Source organism: Podarcis erhardii (assembly GCF_964252035.2).
Source record: "Podarcis erhardii genome assembly, chromosome: 4".
NCBI classification, from domain to species: Eukaryota; Metazoa; Chordata; class Lepidosauria; order Squamata; family Lacertidae; genus Podarcis; species Podarcis erhardii.
The window spans coordinates 61,154,924-61,172,014 of record NC_138508.1 but is presented as its reverse complement, the minus strand read 5'-3'; the positions used below and the strand labels follow the sequence as shown (position 1 = coordinate 61,172,014).

The window sequence follows — 17,091 nt, the reverse complement described above, 5'->3', positions numbered from 1 at the left end:
ATGTTTTGCTGAAATGGCAATAAAGCATAGAGTCACAGGCAGAAGTGCCAATAATTTGGCCATCACTGACCAGCATGTACACACTATGTATGCATAGAATGAAATGCATACATATGATTGTCATATACACATCAGAAAAGAGAATCCTGCCTTGGTACATGTTGACAGCCTGATGCAAGACGGAAAGTTGTCAGTGGATGGTAACCTTATACAGGACACAATACAGCTGGATAAAAAAATTAATACAAGAAGGAAAATAGAAGGTGATGGGCTCAATTTTTTGGTACATTAGATCAGCATATCTGAATCTGAACTGAGTAGAGTGAACCAAATTGGTGAGTCAATGTGGTGCAGTAGTTATACTAGTGTTAGGGTGGGGTGACTCAGATTCAAATCCCCAATCAGTCATGAAGCTCACTGGGTGACCTTAAACCAGTCACTGTCTCTGAGTGTCCTGGCCCATTTTACAGAGTGACTGTGAGGATATAATGCTGGGCAGAGGAAGAGCTGTCCTGAGCTTCTTGAAGGTATGGTGGAATATAAATCTTTAAAACACACAAAACATTGCAAGGCCAGTGTCATAAGCAAGACAGCCTTAGTGATTACTAAAGCAGTCAGAGCCAATGCAGAGGTCATGCTTTGTCATTTTTTTTTCTGATTTAATGTTTGTATTCTGCTTCTTCAACAATAAATATTGAGCTCAAAGCAGCTCACAATAATGGCATTTAAAAATAACAAAATTGCAATCGCTATAAAGTAGCACATACTGTAAATAAAGCACAAAAACCCTCTCAAATTCATCAAAACAATGCAATTTGATACAAACTCAGTGGGGGAAATGATACTTCCTTTGCTGTCTTTCAGGCATTTAAATATGTTTCTACAACAATACATTTCCATATTAGATTTTTTTAAGGCAATTCACTTGACACAACATTAGCAATCTGACAGAATACATCTCCATGTGAAAAAATGTGTGACAAGAGCATGTAGCACAGCTCAAGCGTTGCCCACAAGGGCCCTTCAGCATGGCAGAAATGGAGTCATGTCTTTATTATGCAGCTAGCTGGCAGTAGTTAAAAACATTAGAAGAGTCTCTTGTTTCCAGCAACAGCCAGCCAAATGCTACTGGGAAAGCTCACAAGCAAGAAAATGAAGGACTGAAAGCAGCAAACCCTTTCCCCCCAAGGTCTGGTATTCAGAAACATATTGCTTCTGAAGTGGGAGTGTCTGCTTAGCAATTATAGGACAGAGTCACACTACAGATCACTCTCATCTCACACAGGGGTTATGTTCTGGGGGTGGTGTGTAAAGTTGAAATCAAGTATAGTCAAAACTGCCCCCAGAACCACACACACACAAGCAATCTTACCTTCCAGAGCTGGCACGCCAAACAGGTCTTAACACACACACACACCCCAGCAAGGCATACAGCTTTCTTGTGGGGCCATCTGAGATCTTGCAAGAGCCTGCCAGAACCTGGTAAGCAAGGCAGAGAGCTTAATAGCTCTTTCTGCATTGCAGTAGGCTACTGTGATTTTATTGCCCTGACCAATGACCCACATCCAGCAGTCTTCCTTTTGTGTGGTATAGTGGTTAAGAGTGGTAGACTCATAATCTGGTGAACCGGGTTCACCTCCCCGCTCCTCCACATGCAGCTGCTGGGTGACCTTGGGCTCGTCACACTTCTCTGAAGTCTCTCAGCCCCACTCACCTCACAGAGTGTTTGTTGTGGAGGAGGAAGGGGAAGGAGATTGTTAGCTGCTTTGAGACTCCCTAGGGTAGTGATAAAGCAGGATATCAAATCCAAACTACTACTCCTCCTCCTCCTCTTCTTCTTCTTCTTCTTCTTCTTCTTCTTCTTCTTTTCTTCTTCTGTGCTTTCCTGACAGTGGGTGCCCAGAACAGAATTGTCATGACCCTGGTGTCAGATTCCCCTTCTTCAGAGAATTCAGAACTGGGAGAGGGAATTGCTATTGTGGTCAGGCTGAGAAGCTCCTAATCTACTGGAAGCACTTCTGCAAGAAGAAACCAAAGGGCCAGTTCCCCTCCAGCCCAATTACGTCCTCTGACTCCAGCTTCATCCCTGAACACCACTGCAACATAAATCTTCCCTGCTCCATCTGAGAAAACATCTGGCTGAGAAGGCCGGAGCCCTTTAAATGAAGAGGCACCTCTCAGCGGAGCTGGATCTGGCTACTGAGGCAGAGCTCAAGCTCCTATACAAGTCCCAGAGCAACTGCTATTGTAACATCTGAGCTCTGTTCTTATGCAGTACCATGTACAGTATTTAGCCTAAGACCTGCAGGGAGCTGTCCAAGGTAGCCATACCTATGCTGAGGTCAGCATTTGCATCAGAACAAGAATAGGGAGCCTGTCGGTGTACAGTGGTACCTCTACTTATGGACACGATCCGTTCCGGGGTGCCTTTCGCACCCCGAAAAGTCCATAAATAGAGCGCCATTTCTGCACGTGCACGTGATGCAATAGAGCGCACATGCGCAAAGTGCGCAGAACACTTCTGCACGTGCATGTGCTGTGAAACCCGGAAGTATGTACTTCTGGGCTTGTCGCGTTTGCAACCCGAAAACCCGCAACCTGAACCTAACACAACTAGAGGTATGACTGTACTGTCCATCATGCTGCCTAGCAGTTTTCATTCCTGAGCTATCCGGGGTGGTCTTGGTGGTGTTCCCCAGGACATGTGCAAACTGCCCTGTCAGGAATGTCTCAGGATTTCATGGTTTATATGGCAACCATGGATATGCCCCAAGTAGTTTCTGACCCCACTCACTCAGCAGGGCACACTCTTGATCTGCTTTAGTTTGGTTTGTGTTGGATGGAATGATGATGATCTCAATGCAGCAGAGCTTTTGGGTGATCCCCCTCAAGAGACTGATAGATTCAAATGGTTTCCTGATAGGTCTTGAAGATTTTCCTATTGCCTTAACAGGCAATCCTATTGTTATTAATTAATTAATTAATTAGTCAACTGCCCTTCATCTGAAGATCCCAGGTTGGTTGACAACAGAAAAATACTAAATGAGAACACAAAATACATAATAAAACAAAAACAAACCAAGATCCCCTCTCCCACAAACACATTTTAAAGCCATAGTATGTTAGTCAGCCGAACGCCTGGTTGAAGAGAAATGTTTTCACCTGGTGCCTAACGATATGTAATGAAGGCCCCAGGTGAGCCTCCAGGTGAGCATTCCACAAATGAAGGAAGCCACTGCAAAAAAGGCTTGTTCCTATATTGCCACCCACCAAACCGCTGTGGAGGAGGCACACAAAAAAGGGCTTCAGATGATTATTGCAGATGCCAGCTTGGCTCATACAGAGACAATCATTGAGGTATTGTGGTCCTGAGCTGTTTAAGGCTTTATAGGTCTTTGCATTGGGCCAGAAACAAATTGGCAGCCTGTGCAGTCATGCCAAGATTGATGTTATATGTCCTGGTGAACAATTCAAGCAAGAGCCTTCTTAGTGGTTGCAACCAGATTTTGGAACTCCCTACTAAACTTTGCAATGCTAGCTCCCTTCTTGATAGTCTTCTATTGTCAAGTAAAAACATTTTTATTTAAATAGGTGTTTGGTCAGTGAAGTGATTTGTTTTTCTCTGGTGTAAAAGTGGAGTTTGTTGCCAATTTTAATCCAGAAAAAAGTGTACAACACAATCTTATGCATGTCTACTCAGGAACTGAGCTCAATGAGAGTTACTTCAAGATAGGTGTGTATGAGGTTCACAGTCAGGTATCAAAAGCTGGGAAAACATGGAGCTACATCATGAGTCAGACTGATTGACTTAAGTGCTTTTCTGGACAAAAGCCTATCTGTATAAAGATTCCTTTTAGCACCATAGCCAGAGCTTGGTCACAGTTTGTGAACACTTTGCCATAGTAATCAAGAACAGGATGTTTTCTTACATAATTCATGATGCTGGGTGGGTTATTTTTATTTTACCCTCTGACTTTGAAGGTACTACAAATCAGGGCAGAGTACTTAGAAAATGGAAAAGTTGCTATATTTATTTTTATGCCATTGAATGCCCAGATTCTGCCAACTCCATCAAGCTGGTATATTTTACTGAAATGCAGCTCATTCGAGATTCTTGCATTGCCAGGGGTTGAACTAGATGACCCTTGGTGTCCCTTCCAACTATGAATCTGTGATTCATTTCTGTATATATACATATGCAGCGACTGAGTCAGAGGTAAAGAACCCCAGAAGGCAATTTGTTTCAAACAGAATAAAAAACATACCTGACAGAATCTGCTAGAAGTCTATTACACCACCAGTTTTAGATGCTTGCATATTTTACAAAAATGAAAAGCCAACCAAGCAAAAGCTTCCACTGCCGTCACAAAATGCACCCCAGAGTAAGGGGTGCGTTTGTAGTTTATTTGAATTCTGAACAAAAGTATTGACACAAGCTGTAATCATTACAAATTAAACTTTTCCTAGTCCTTGACACTTTCTGCACACTGTGGCTGCTTCCAGGCAGCCTATTTAATGAGTATTCTGCCCGATTTGCTGGTGGCGAGATTTAGACAATGTCGCATCAAGCAAGTGTTATCCCAGTTTCCAGTGCATTTCCCCATTGCTTTTATTATTGCAAGAAGCCCAGTCTTTTGTTTCACAAGAGCTCCAAATCAGCTTTAATTGTGCAGCCTGAATTGCCAGAATGTGATTGAATCCCACCCTCCAAATTCCAGCAGCCTGGAAGGGGCCTGTAGTTGACTTGCAGCAATAACATGGGGACAACAAGTGCTTAGCAGAAGAGCAGTAAATACATGTGAACAAAAATTGATTTGGAAATGTTCTTGGCAGCCATCCAGACAAGTCCTTCAGGTAACCTAAGGCAAACTATATTCACAGACCTTTTTTCAGGATGTTTATAATTTGGGGAGACAAATTATGTGGTTGAGAGACACTACTGCTATCTTCTGCAGATGTTCTGTTTAGCCTGCTGTCAGCTGCAGAAAGGTTAAAAAGCCCCAGGTGCTTCCTTACCTTTCCCAACATATCAGGCCCTGGGATTCTGGATCACGGACTGTGTGTGGTTAGGATTATGGTTGTGTACACTGAGGATCAATATATTTGATTCATGTACACCAGGGATTCCCAAACTGTGGTCCATGAACCATGAGTGGTCCACAAGTTTAATTCAGGTGCTCTGCAGCATCTTTGTAAAAATACAAGTGTTAAGGTGACAGCTGTGTGTGCCCTGCCTGCACTCCCTAATCAGGACACTATCCTAATGCCTTAGTGTTGATACTGAATGTCCAATGTGGCATGGAGGTGTCCTCTTATCCCTTGCCTCAGGCTGTAAAATCTCTTAAAGATGGCCCAGCTGAAACTGGAAAATGGGGCAGGTGGTGATCAGGGAAAGGCAGTTCAAATGATGGCACTATATAGTAGAGTTTCTTCACTTAAACAGCTATACATAGCTTCCTTTCACTTCTTCAGTACATCTTGTACCTAGTGCCCCCCCCTTCCCGACCCCAGCCAGTTCCAAAAACCAAGCAAAATTATGTTAGCTTTGCTGCTTCTTTCAGCACAGGAGTATTAACTTGTCAATTTTTTCTAGTATGAAAAAGGCTCCACATTTAGAAAGCTTTACAGAAGGTCTGAATGCCAAACATGTCTAGCACCTGCTGAGAGAGAGCACAGGGACAGACTTGAGGCTGAGGAGAATGCCCAATAGGGAACCCATCTGAAGTTAAACACCGATGTCAGGTTTAGCCTTTGGATTGCAAATTAGGTTTAGGAGAAATGAATCCAAACAAATTGAGCCTTATGAATCAGTGTTTTAAACAGAATTTGTTTCACTGCCAGAAAAGGGAGAAAAATAATTTAATCACCTCTGTTTTAATGTGTATACTTATTACTGGAGATAGGGGAAATATCACAGTGGAACATAAACAATTTGGCCACCTTCTGTTCCCTCTAATTTTGAGTGACACATTATAAAAGGCATAGTTCTGGATCAGCTTGTTTCAGGTGATCATACCAGTTTAGTATCACGGGATCCATTTTGTAAAGCAGTACTTTAAAAGAGAGTTTACTAAGACAATAGCCAAGGACACCATGTAGAAATGTGCTTTGTTTTTAAAAGGCTGTGCCAGGGACTGCTTAGCTGTGATGCCAACAGACAAAGGCAGAAAGTATGGAGAAGAATATCCGGGTAAATATTTGAGATAAAAAAAGCACTTATCAATGCTGAGTAATTTGAAATACTTCCAAATATGATGAAAAATAAAACTAAACACACACACACAGCACTCAAGTATTTTGTAGTAAAACAAGCTCTCATTGTATGCACTACAAATATATTTATCATTGTACAGTATCTGAAATAAAATACAGGAAAAACAAGCTGTTTGTTGGTGTTTGTGGGTGTACTGTACCTGCCTTCCCTGAACCCTTGCCCCACTATAGCAACACTAGCCTACAACACACCTTTTTGTAACAAGTTTTTTATTTTTGTATTGCTAAGTTGGTACAAATTCACCATACTGCCAATGCAACGTATTATTGCCACCTTGTCCAGCTCTTCTAGTCTGAAGGTTCGTATTCCCAAGGCCTTTCTTCCTGAAGTCAGTTTAAAGTGCCTTTAAATTATTCAGCTGTGCCCATGCAATCATGTTTTGCCATCATAATCTGTCACTGTGTTGTCTGAATCTATATATCAGTCTGAATGCACACCCACCAAATGCGAAGTACATTGATTTAAATCAGGAGTTCCCAAATTGTGGTCCATGAACCACCTGTGGTCCACCGGTGGCTCTTGACATGTCAGTGGAGAACACTTACAGTATGAATTTTATAGACTTTTATGCAGTTCAAATTGTAGTACAATAAAATTTGCAATAAAGGCAGTAAAAGTGGTTGGCCAAGATCCTCAAGCAATTTTCAAGTGGCCTGTGGGGCAAGAGGGGAGTTTGGGAAACACTGATTTAAAATCACTTTGAGTTGTTGCTCTTGGAAAAGGCAGAAGTCCAAAACCTGATTTTTTTTGTTCTTTCTCATTCTGCTGCCTTTATCATCAAAATGTAACTAAGGCAAAATACATACAGTGGTGTGCCTGTAGGCTCTCACTGCTATCTAGCCCCTGGGACAAGTTTTTTTTGTGAGTCTATGCACAAATGTCAGGAAAAAGACAGTGCTATGAAAAATAGATGACTGTTTTATTGTATCTGCTAGCAATATTCGTTAACACCTGATCCACAGAATTGATGGAAGTAGAATTCACACAACCATTTTGACAGGGCAATGATATGATGAAGCCAAGAGAAGTTAACTTTTTTTTTTTCTGTGCTGTGTGCTTCGGTGCATCATCTGATACTTTGTAAAATCATGGCTCACTCTGTCCTACATTTAAACCTCTGAGATCTGACACAGACAGTTCTTCATCCATGACAGTTCTTCACTCCTGGCTTTTCTTTTCTTTTTTGCTGCAGCACAACTACTAGAATATATGAATTTGCCCTAATGGGAGCAGGTGGACAATCCTTGTCCTTATCAAGGAACGTGCAAACTATGCTAGAAGTTATCCAGAAGAAGACTAGGTAACTATTTGGGGAGGTGGGGGAGCAGAATGATGAGTCTAGAAAAGACAGCACATAATATCAATGAAATGGAAAGGATCCGCAAACAACAGACCAACTAGAGGTGAGTTTTAATTAACAGGCCATCTGGACTGAGACTATTGGAAGAAGAGATATTTATGAACATAGCTGTCAACTTACAGATTTGAAAATAAGGGACCAGCAGCCTAGAAAATAAGAGACCAGCAGCCAAAATAAGGGACCTGCAGCCTCACCTGTTCCAGGCACTCCAGGCTTCTTGTCCTCCTGCAGTCTGGTCAAACACATGCTGGTAGCTTCGAGAACACTGTCCAACCAACTTTGTAACCAGAGGTTCAACTGAATAGAATCTGAATCACATGCAGCACAAGGCCTATGCAACCTCAACTTAAGATGGCTCCCCGGCCTGACTTTGCACTGCAAAGTTTGCAGCAGCACATGCAACAAAATGGCGTTCAGCATTCAAAAACCCCCTCAGCTTGCATTAACTAGCTGCACACAAGGCATGCAAACTTCACACCCCCCCCCCCAGTTGTTCTTAGACTTCTTATTGGGTGAGCAACACAGCCAAGCAACACAATTGGAGCCTCTCTCCTCCCTGGCCGGCAGGGAGGGAGGGAGAGGAGCTGCTTCCTTTGAAATTTAAAGGACATCATTTAAGGGACATTTAAGGGACATCTATCAATAAGGGACAGCAGCGGGACATGGTGCTGGAATAAGGGACTGTCCTTTCAAATAAGGGACACTTGACAGCTATGTTTATGAATCCCAGATGTAATAGCACTAGAGGATGCAAAACTTTCCTAGGTAGTTCTCTTGGCTTTGTGCTTTACAGGCAGTCTGTGTACACTTGCCCACTTTATTGCTTAAGGGTGATATCCAGTGCACCTATTCCTAAGAGGCATACACTAGCAAAACAGATTTCCCCCACCTTGCCTCTCCCTTTCAGCCCCCACAAGCCGTCAGAGTCAGTTCTACCCTCTAGGGGATTGGGGGAGAAGATATCTGTGTATGTGTGCAGTGGGAGGAAATGAAATGAAAGTGTCATTGCATAAACAGAGCTCCTCTGGTGCTGCTTTAGATACAATCCTCAGTATGGCCATATTTGTTTTCCCAGTTCTGAATTGTAGCTCCCCCCACCCCCTGCAACCATCTACATGTAACTTTTAAGCAAGCAGCACCCAGGATAATCTGGATCAGTTCACTTACATAACTATCTTAAAATAATTAATCTCATGCTTTTTAAATGAGAGATTAGCATTCCATGTGTTTACAGGATTTCCTTCAGCATATTCACAGAAATCACAGCAAAAGGGTTAATTGCAAGGCTTTAGACTTCATTTTCACTAATTTGAATTTGTATTCCAATTAATATATTCCAAAAATATAGCACCATGATAAATATATTTTGTAATGTATTGTCACATCTGGCTTAGCCTAAGGTTAGAATGCTAATGTTGATCCCATAAAGCACTTGGACACACAATTAACATTCACAATGAATTATTCATGTTCTTAAGAGTGTTTAAAAGCACTGTATGAGCCAAAACTGAATTAAATTAAAAACAGTTTTAGCTAAAGAAACATGACATTAAATACATCCCTGTTCTGACCATAGTTGTCATTAATGCACAGAAGGACCTCAGAGATACGTGTTGCTGTCTATGTCAGTTAGTCAAGAAAGAGTCTCTGCTAAGGACTACTAAACAGTATCTGAAGAAGTGTGCATGCACACGAAAGCTCATACCTAGAACTAACTTAGTTGGTCTTTAAGGTGCTACTGGAAGGAATTTTTTTATTTTGTTTAAACAAATGAGTTGGCCACAAATCACTCAGTCAATCAAATAAATGGCCCTTAATTACTTATTTAAACTGATATGCTTTTGCATCAACAAGATCGCTCCTTGTGGTTCTTTAGCTGCTAATCAACTTGCCTGTTAAGATTATAATCAGAATAGTGGTGAAAAGAATAAATATTCTGCAAGGAGCAAATGCATGGAAATACCTGGTAAGTACAAATATATGAGGTTGCAATCCTTAAAAAGTTACAAGGGAATAAGACCCACTGGACATAGTGTGGTTTACTTGTGAGTAAACAGACACATGCACAAAAGAATTTGAGGAGCACATTGCTTTATCAATACTAATGATAAATAAATAATATTTTTTTACTCTGGGGTTAAATAACAGGAAGCAGATAGTAGGAATAAATGGATTGTTCTCACAATCATCAGTACTGGGACCTGGAGTTAGGGGTACTGTAACTTTACATATACATTTACAAGGTTTGAAGTGGTAGGGATTGACCAAGAACGAGACCTCAGGATCATGTTAGATATGTACCTTGATGAAAATGTTAATGCAGCATGCAGGCTAGAGTAACTCCCTTATGACGAAAAGTTAAATTTAGGGTTTTTTTAGTTTAGAAAAAAAGTCATGAAAGAGAGATATGATAGACGAGGGGTGTATAAAATTATACAAGGTCTTGAGAAAATAGTTAGAGAGAAATCTTCCTGCCTCAGCTGAATGCTAGAAGATTCAGAACAGATACAAGGAAGCACTTCATAAAGCAGAATATTTAAGAAATACAAACAACCTTGATAGCCAAGGTGTCTGTAACAGTAACTGTCTAGTAGCACACATGGTCAGGAAGAGAAAAGAGTTGACAGCATTGGAAGCTGCTCCCTCTGCAAGGTAATGTGGTTTAGGAAGTAGGAAAAACTCCAGCTGCATGAAGATTGATCCTGAAATTTTCAAATATGCAAACGTTGATTGTGCATCCTGCAATTGCATGCATGGAGTTTTATAGATGCAAGTGCATTTTCAAGTTTGAAGAGGTGTAAGGCAGAGTTTTCAGTTCAACTATGCATTGATGTTCTTTGCATTCTTCTGCTGGGTGCTGTTTTTGCTCAAAGTGAATAAAGGAAGACCTTCATTTTGTAAAGCAAATTTTATTTCTTAAAAGTCTAGGGAGAAGATTAAAAGTGAAAACTAAGGAATGCTACTAAAAATTAAACATATGCCTCTGGGAAACAGCTGTGTGTGTATGTGATGGTATGCATCTCTCTGGGTTAGGAAGAGTTATTATGTATGGGTCTCTCCCTGCCCAGTATTGGAATGCAGCTCTTAACAGCTTTCCACTGGGATAATGTGGCCCATGCTCCAATAAAGTTTCCTACCACTCTTGTAAGTAGAGGTGAATGAAATTTGGCACAAACTATCATGCATTTAAAATTAATACATTCTAAATGCATTTAAAAGAGATACATTGTCCGTTAAGTCCTATATCTGCACTTCATTGTGAACCTTCGCAAATGCACAAGCTTAGCAGAGCCGAGTCAGATAACTTGTGAAGTATTTATAGACAAATTGCCTTCAGGGAGTAAATGCTGGTAAGCTCATGCTTTTATCTAGATTTGCAACTTAAAGAAAATGTAATTGGGGAAAGGACACTAAACCAGGGAATAGGAACATAGTATGTGTTTTTGGCACTACGTAATACAGTTTTCTAAAACAAATGTCTCATAGCAAGCACAGCCAGACACTGTTGGCTGCAGTCAGTGAAAATCTGCTTCGACTTTACAGTTTCCTCTAATAACAGCAAGGTCATTGCCACTGTGGGTTCAGAAAGAGCTGCCTAGTGTAGCAATTTGCAGAGAAGTGCACCTGTGCTAGCAGTAGAGCTTCTCTTTTCTGGTACTGCATCTCCTCCATTTGTTCTGTTCAAGATGAAATTCCTTGCCCTGTTCAAGTATTGCAATGTATTGCTGAGGATGAAAAGAAGCACTAAGGTATATTGACATGGAAATTCAACTGGCTGTGTGCGTGCTTAGGTTATTATTACTTACCTCTTTTTGTATTAAAAACACATTTTCAAACATCTTAACACATTCTACATTAAAAACCACGGCCATCAAAAGTTACTTGTGAGACCCAATACATTAAAATAGCAAAACGCCTTATCACCCTCTAATAACAATAATTTAAAGTTTCCTCTTCCTAAAAGAAAAGAAAAAGGATCTGTTTCTTATTGGCCATTCCATATTTTTTGTGTGTGTGTGTGTGTGTGTGTGTGTGTGTACACGCCTCCACTATCCGAGCGGTGTTTTGGCAGACTGCCTGAAGCCCTATTAAAAAACCTATATAATGAAATTTGCACTCATTGATGGACGGGCGTGTGGGAGAGAGACAAGAATACAGTAAGCTTTGGAAAAGAGCTGCATATATTTGAAACAATGGCTCTCTCTTCCGCCGCCCCACGCCGCCGCCTTGACACGCGCGCGCACACGACAGACTTCCGCGAGCAGGAACAGCGGTGGGAGGGGCGCCGGGGCGGTGGGTGGCGCATCCTTGACAGCGGCGGCTGCTGCTACTGCCAGGCGCTGAGGGAGAGCGGCCGCCTCTTCTTCACACCACAGAGGAAATAGCGGGAGGCGGCGGCGGCGGGCTGCTGTCTCTTGCAGACATTTCAGGCAGGACTGGAGAGAGAGAGGAAGCGAAAGGCCCGGGCAGAACATGCCAGGCGCCCTGGCGAAGAGAAGCCGCCTTGCTCTGGGCTGAGGGAAGAGCTCCACGACCTGAGAGTCCCTCCCTCGCCTCTCTGCTCCGAGCCGGCAGAGGAACGGGCTGCTCGGGAGTCGGACACACCTCCTCCAGGGGGCTCCGCCCGGCTGCCCGGCTGCGGAGCGAGCGGCGCCTCGGAGCCCCGGGGGGCGGGCCAAGAGCGCAAGCGGGAGCCCGGCTGGGTCCGCGCCAAGCATGGAGAGCAAGCGCTGCTTCGCCAACCGCTTCGCCGACTACAAGGGCAGCCTGCTGGCCGGGCAGGGCAAGGAGGCGGTGGCGCCCTTGGTGACGGCCACGGTGGACCGCATCCTCCAGGAGGTGCCCCCGCTGGGCGGCGCCGAGGCGGCGGGCGGCCTGGGAGGCTGCCAGGGCGGGCTGTACGGCGGCGTGGCCGGCGTGGCCTACATGCTGTACCACGTCGCGCAGTGCCCGCTCTTCGCGCCGGCCCGGGACTCGTACCTGCGCGCCGCCCAGCAGCTGGTGGACGCCTGCGTGCGCTACGAGGAGGACTGGGCCGACGCCGACGCCGACACCCGCGCCGCCTTCCTGCTGGGCGGCGCCGGCGTCTATGCCGTGGCCGCGCTCGTCTACCAGGCGCTCGGGCTGCCGGACTGGGCCAGGCCGCTGGGCAAGTTCCGCGAGCTGTGCGAGCTGTGCGCCCCGCTCACCTTCCTCGACTGCGGCTCCGACGAGCTCTTCGTGGGCCGCGCCGGCTACCTGTGCGCCGCCCTGGTGCTGAAGCAGAAGCTGGGATTGGAGGTAGCCTCGAGTCCCTGTCACGCGCCACACGCGCCTTAGTACAGGGGTTCCCCAACTGGTGGTTTGGGAACTACAACCCCCATCATCCTTAGCTAGCAGGACCAGTGGTCAGGGATGGTGGGAACTGTAGTCCAAAAACAGCTGGCGACCCAAGCTTGGGAAACCCGCCCTTAGTACTTCTTCCTTCCTTCATTTCCCTGCAGTAGGCATGTGAGCCTGGTGCAGCAAAACCTGCAGAGAGTCTTGTGGCACATTATAAACACATAAGCCTTCATGGGCTAGAGTTCATCAGATCTGAGGAACTGGACTCTCATCCAGGAAAGCTTATACCAACTTTAAAAATAATTGGTCTTTATAAGCTGCACCAAGGTTCTCTGTTGAGCTTTGGTGAGGGGTAAAATGACTTTCCTGGACGCAAGAGAGAAGGTATTGGCTTGTTTCCACACAGGTCATCCCACTCTTTTGGGATGTTCTTTGCTCCTGCCTTCACAGTTCTGGATGTGATATTTGATCTTTTTGTCTTTACAAACCACTGAAACTTGGTTCATGCGTTTAGCCTTGTAGAAATGGAAGGTGTGCAAGGTCCGTGCAAGATCATGCTCTGTTCTTGACTTTCCCATATTTACCCAAACTTGTAGCTCTTTAAAGATATTCTAACCTTGTAGAAGGCAGATGCTGCCTTGAAACAGGTGTGTTTGTCTGAACATCAGCAGCAATGGATTCAAATCACATGAAAGGGAATTCCAACTGAACATCAGGAAGATCTTTCTGACAGTAAGAGCTGTACAACAATGAAACAGACTCATTTGGAAGGTGGTGGACTCTCCTTCCATGGAGGTTTTTAAGCAGAGATTGGATGGCCATCTAGTTGAGATTCCTGCATTGCAGGGAGTTGGACTAGATGACCCTTGTGGTCCCTTCCATCTCTATTATTCTATTATTCCAAGCTCTATGCACTTCCAATTGATTTATAGACATTCTGATGTTCATAGGCACGTAGGTTGGTAGCAGAACTTGCTACTGCACCCCCTTCCATGCACACACACACATGTATTTGTTCTGTACTGCAGCATGTCTGTGAAGCAGGGATAGGGAACCTGCGACCCTCCAGATGTTGCCGTGCCACAGCCCTCTTCATCCCTGACCATTGGTCATGCTGACTAGGATTGATGGGAGTTGGAATCCCCACATCTGGATCCTTTAAAGGGTTTGTGGATAGTGTCTATATGTGTACAGGTTGAACTTATGTAGGTTTTGTGCACAGGTTCAAGAGAACCCATGGTAGTTGGCGACAAGAATGGTGGGCATGATTCAACTCTTCCACTCTACATGCCCATTTCTATATGATGATGAGTGCCTGAAAAGACTTTTCCTTCTTACTAGAGGTTCTCCAGAATAAATAATTTGGTGTCTTCCAGCCTTAACTTTGTTGCCTTAATCTTGCTTCCCCTCCCTAATATCTTGAACGCAAGGGTGCAGTTGTTTCCTCCTCAAGGTGACAACATCTGGGACAGGGAAGGAATTGTGATCTCTTAAGCAATTTTGTGTTTGCAACCTCTTATTTCCTTGCTCCACAAACAGGTGGATGGATATTCTGACCTAATATGGGGTAAGGCGCAAGGGGCTTCATTCAGAAAAGCCAAGAGGCACAATTGCTCTAAAGCCTCAAAATCTGTTATCTGAAGGGTTTGTCTGGAGGCAAGCAGTGAAGAGTGCTTCAAACACAAAGGAAAAAGCTGCACAGTGAATTGGTTCCATATATTTATCAGGGAAGTGTCTTTCAATGCTTCTTGAAAAATGCTTGGGGCTACTTCTCTTCCAGCTCACCTAAGCAGCCCCTGGACTTTTTCATTGGTATAAGGGGGGGGGCAGTTAAATACTTAACTATCTGAGGTTCTGCACCCCTGACATAAAGCCTGGCTACACCCATGGACTTTTTCCATCTGGGCTGGGGCAGCAACTCTTTAGCCTCTGTTGCAGAGATGGGGAATCTGTCCCCCTCCAAGTCTTGGACTGCAACTCACATAACCCTTCATGGTTGGACATACTGGCGGGTGCTGAGGAAAGCTGAACCACATCTGGAGAGTCACAGGTCCCCCATCTCTGTTCTGTTGGCTTGAGCTAGTATGTGTTTCTCAACTGTACCAGGTAGCCTATTCTTCTACCCCATTCTTGAGGGGAGATTGATTATACTGGGAACACTTGGCTAACCCTTTTTTTGGATGTAGAAATGGTGACTCACTGATCACTTTCACTTTTCTTCATCTCAGGGGCTCAATTTTAGCAGAAACCTAGTGTTACAACGATGGAAGTTTCATATATAAGTAGAACTGACAGGTCATGGAGAGAACAGGATGTGAAATTAAGGACATCTGGTTTTTGGTCTTGGAGCAGTGCTTTTCTGAAATATGGGACATTGCTATAAATTTAGAGGTAGCCCTTGAAATATGGGATATCCATATTCAAGTGTAGTTGTGGTATAAGTGATGTGAGAATCACCCTCTTGATATCACATGCTGACATTACAAGATACAAGACACTGTGTTGTGACACACATGTTTGTTTGGAAATTCATCTTGTCTTGCTTCCTGATGTTAGTGTGTGCAGGATGAAATATTCCTAGTTTGAGAAGCACTCAATCAGTAATTCAGCTACTATTGTAAAAGTCAATTAGTTATATAAGAATCAACAAAGTTTACTTACACAACATCCTCAAATCTTTCTTGTTTAAAATTACTTTTAAGTTCTCTCCCACCACCATAAAAAAACTGATAGAAAGTGAATGAACACTAGATTTAAAATAGGTGTACACTTGTGCTATATATTATAAAGCTAAGTGTAGATCAGTTTAGGTTCAGATTTTGGTTTTGGATGAAAGTGGTTTAGGTATGAGCGACTTCACAACAGTTAACTACAGATTCTGCATAAAGTTGGTTATTGGTTTCCATTATAATGATTAAGATTGTGTGTCTCCAAGTCATCATCAGTATTCCTGTTTACTATACCCTGCTCCCTCTCCTTGGATTCTATTTTATAGGAGGTTTGGTTATAAATAAATCAAATAATTCATTAGACACTTTATTCAGTTTATATCAACCTTTGTCAAAACAAAGGAATGACTTCAGGAGGCTGCAGTCTAGCAAAACTAATAATAATAGTGTTCTTCCAGTTCATATAGATTATTTTCATAAACCACTTTGAGTTTAATTCTTTAAAAAGTGACTAATAAATAACTGTGAGCATAGAATATAATAAAAGCATTGCCCTTTACTTTAACAGTTTTTATTAACACAGCCACTTGCATGTTGGGTGCTGATTAATCAATTCCTCCCAACTTGTTGCTTTAGAGGAAGAAATAAATAGTGGAAGTTGCAGACCATGGAAATCATTACAAAGGCAAATTTAACACACATAAATAGGTTTAGGTTTTGTCTTTGGTATGTGGTGTGCATGACCATATTAACCAAACTATTCATTGACAATATTGCAAGAAATTTTTTCATATGTTTCTCCCCCAAAAATATATGATGTTCTGTGACTAGACCTTAGACTAGGATGTGTGAGCTGCTTACTAAGATTTTCCCAATTTTCCAGCCACATAACTGCATTAATTTTAAATGGAAATTGCAGTTAATCCCACATATTGTTAAGAGCCGTTACTTCCACTTAGGACTCACAGCCCTAAGAATGTGGTCTGCAGGGGATTTGATTTTACATTGTGAGAAGGCTGAACATGAGAATTTATATTTTATTCATCTAAATTAGACATCCCATATGCCATAATAGACTTTTTAATACCAATATAATTGCATTCACACCAGGGAATTGCACCAGCAGAACTGCTTCAATTTTGACAGCATAAAATCTCCGGTCTAGGGCAGCATGAAAAATAACTTTCTAACATTTATGACTGGTTTAAGTTACTGTACTGCTTATAGCATTAACAGCATAATATATTTTATAACTGCAGCATTTTGCATCTGTAAATTTTAAGCAGCAGGAGCTCAGTGGTTTATTATTGGCAGTGTACATCATTAAGCCCAGTGTAGAGAGCCATTTTGCCCTTGAGCTAGTCAGGGGGCATGAGCAGTGCAGTGGCTCAGGAGGGGAGCTTGGTTTGGGGCAGTCTGAGCTTAAACTCACATTAGCCATTAATTCACTAGATAACCTTTAGATC

At 43.0% G+C, this 17,091-nt stretch overlaps 1 protein-coding gene across 2 annotated transcripts in view; it reads left to right on the top strand.

The window, feature by feature from the left end:
- Window positions 1-11,932: 11,932 nt before the first annotated feature.
- Window positions 11,933-17,091, top strand: part of LANCL3 (LanC like family member 3) — a 36,931-nt gene continuing 31,772 nt past the window's right edge. For both annotated transcript variants that reach the window (XM_081858901.1, XM_081858900.1), the window contains exon 1: window positions 11,933-12,914. In XM_081858901.1, coding sequence (XP_081715027.1) covers window positions 12,351-12,914 — 564 coding nt within the window. In that variant the 5' untranslated portion in view covers window positions 11,933-12,350. The remainder of the gene's footprint in view (window positions 12,915-17,091) is intronic.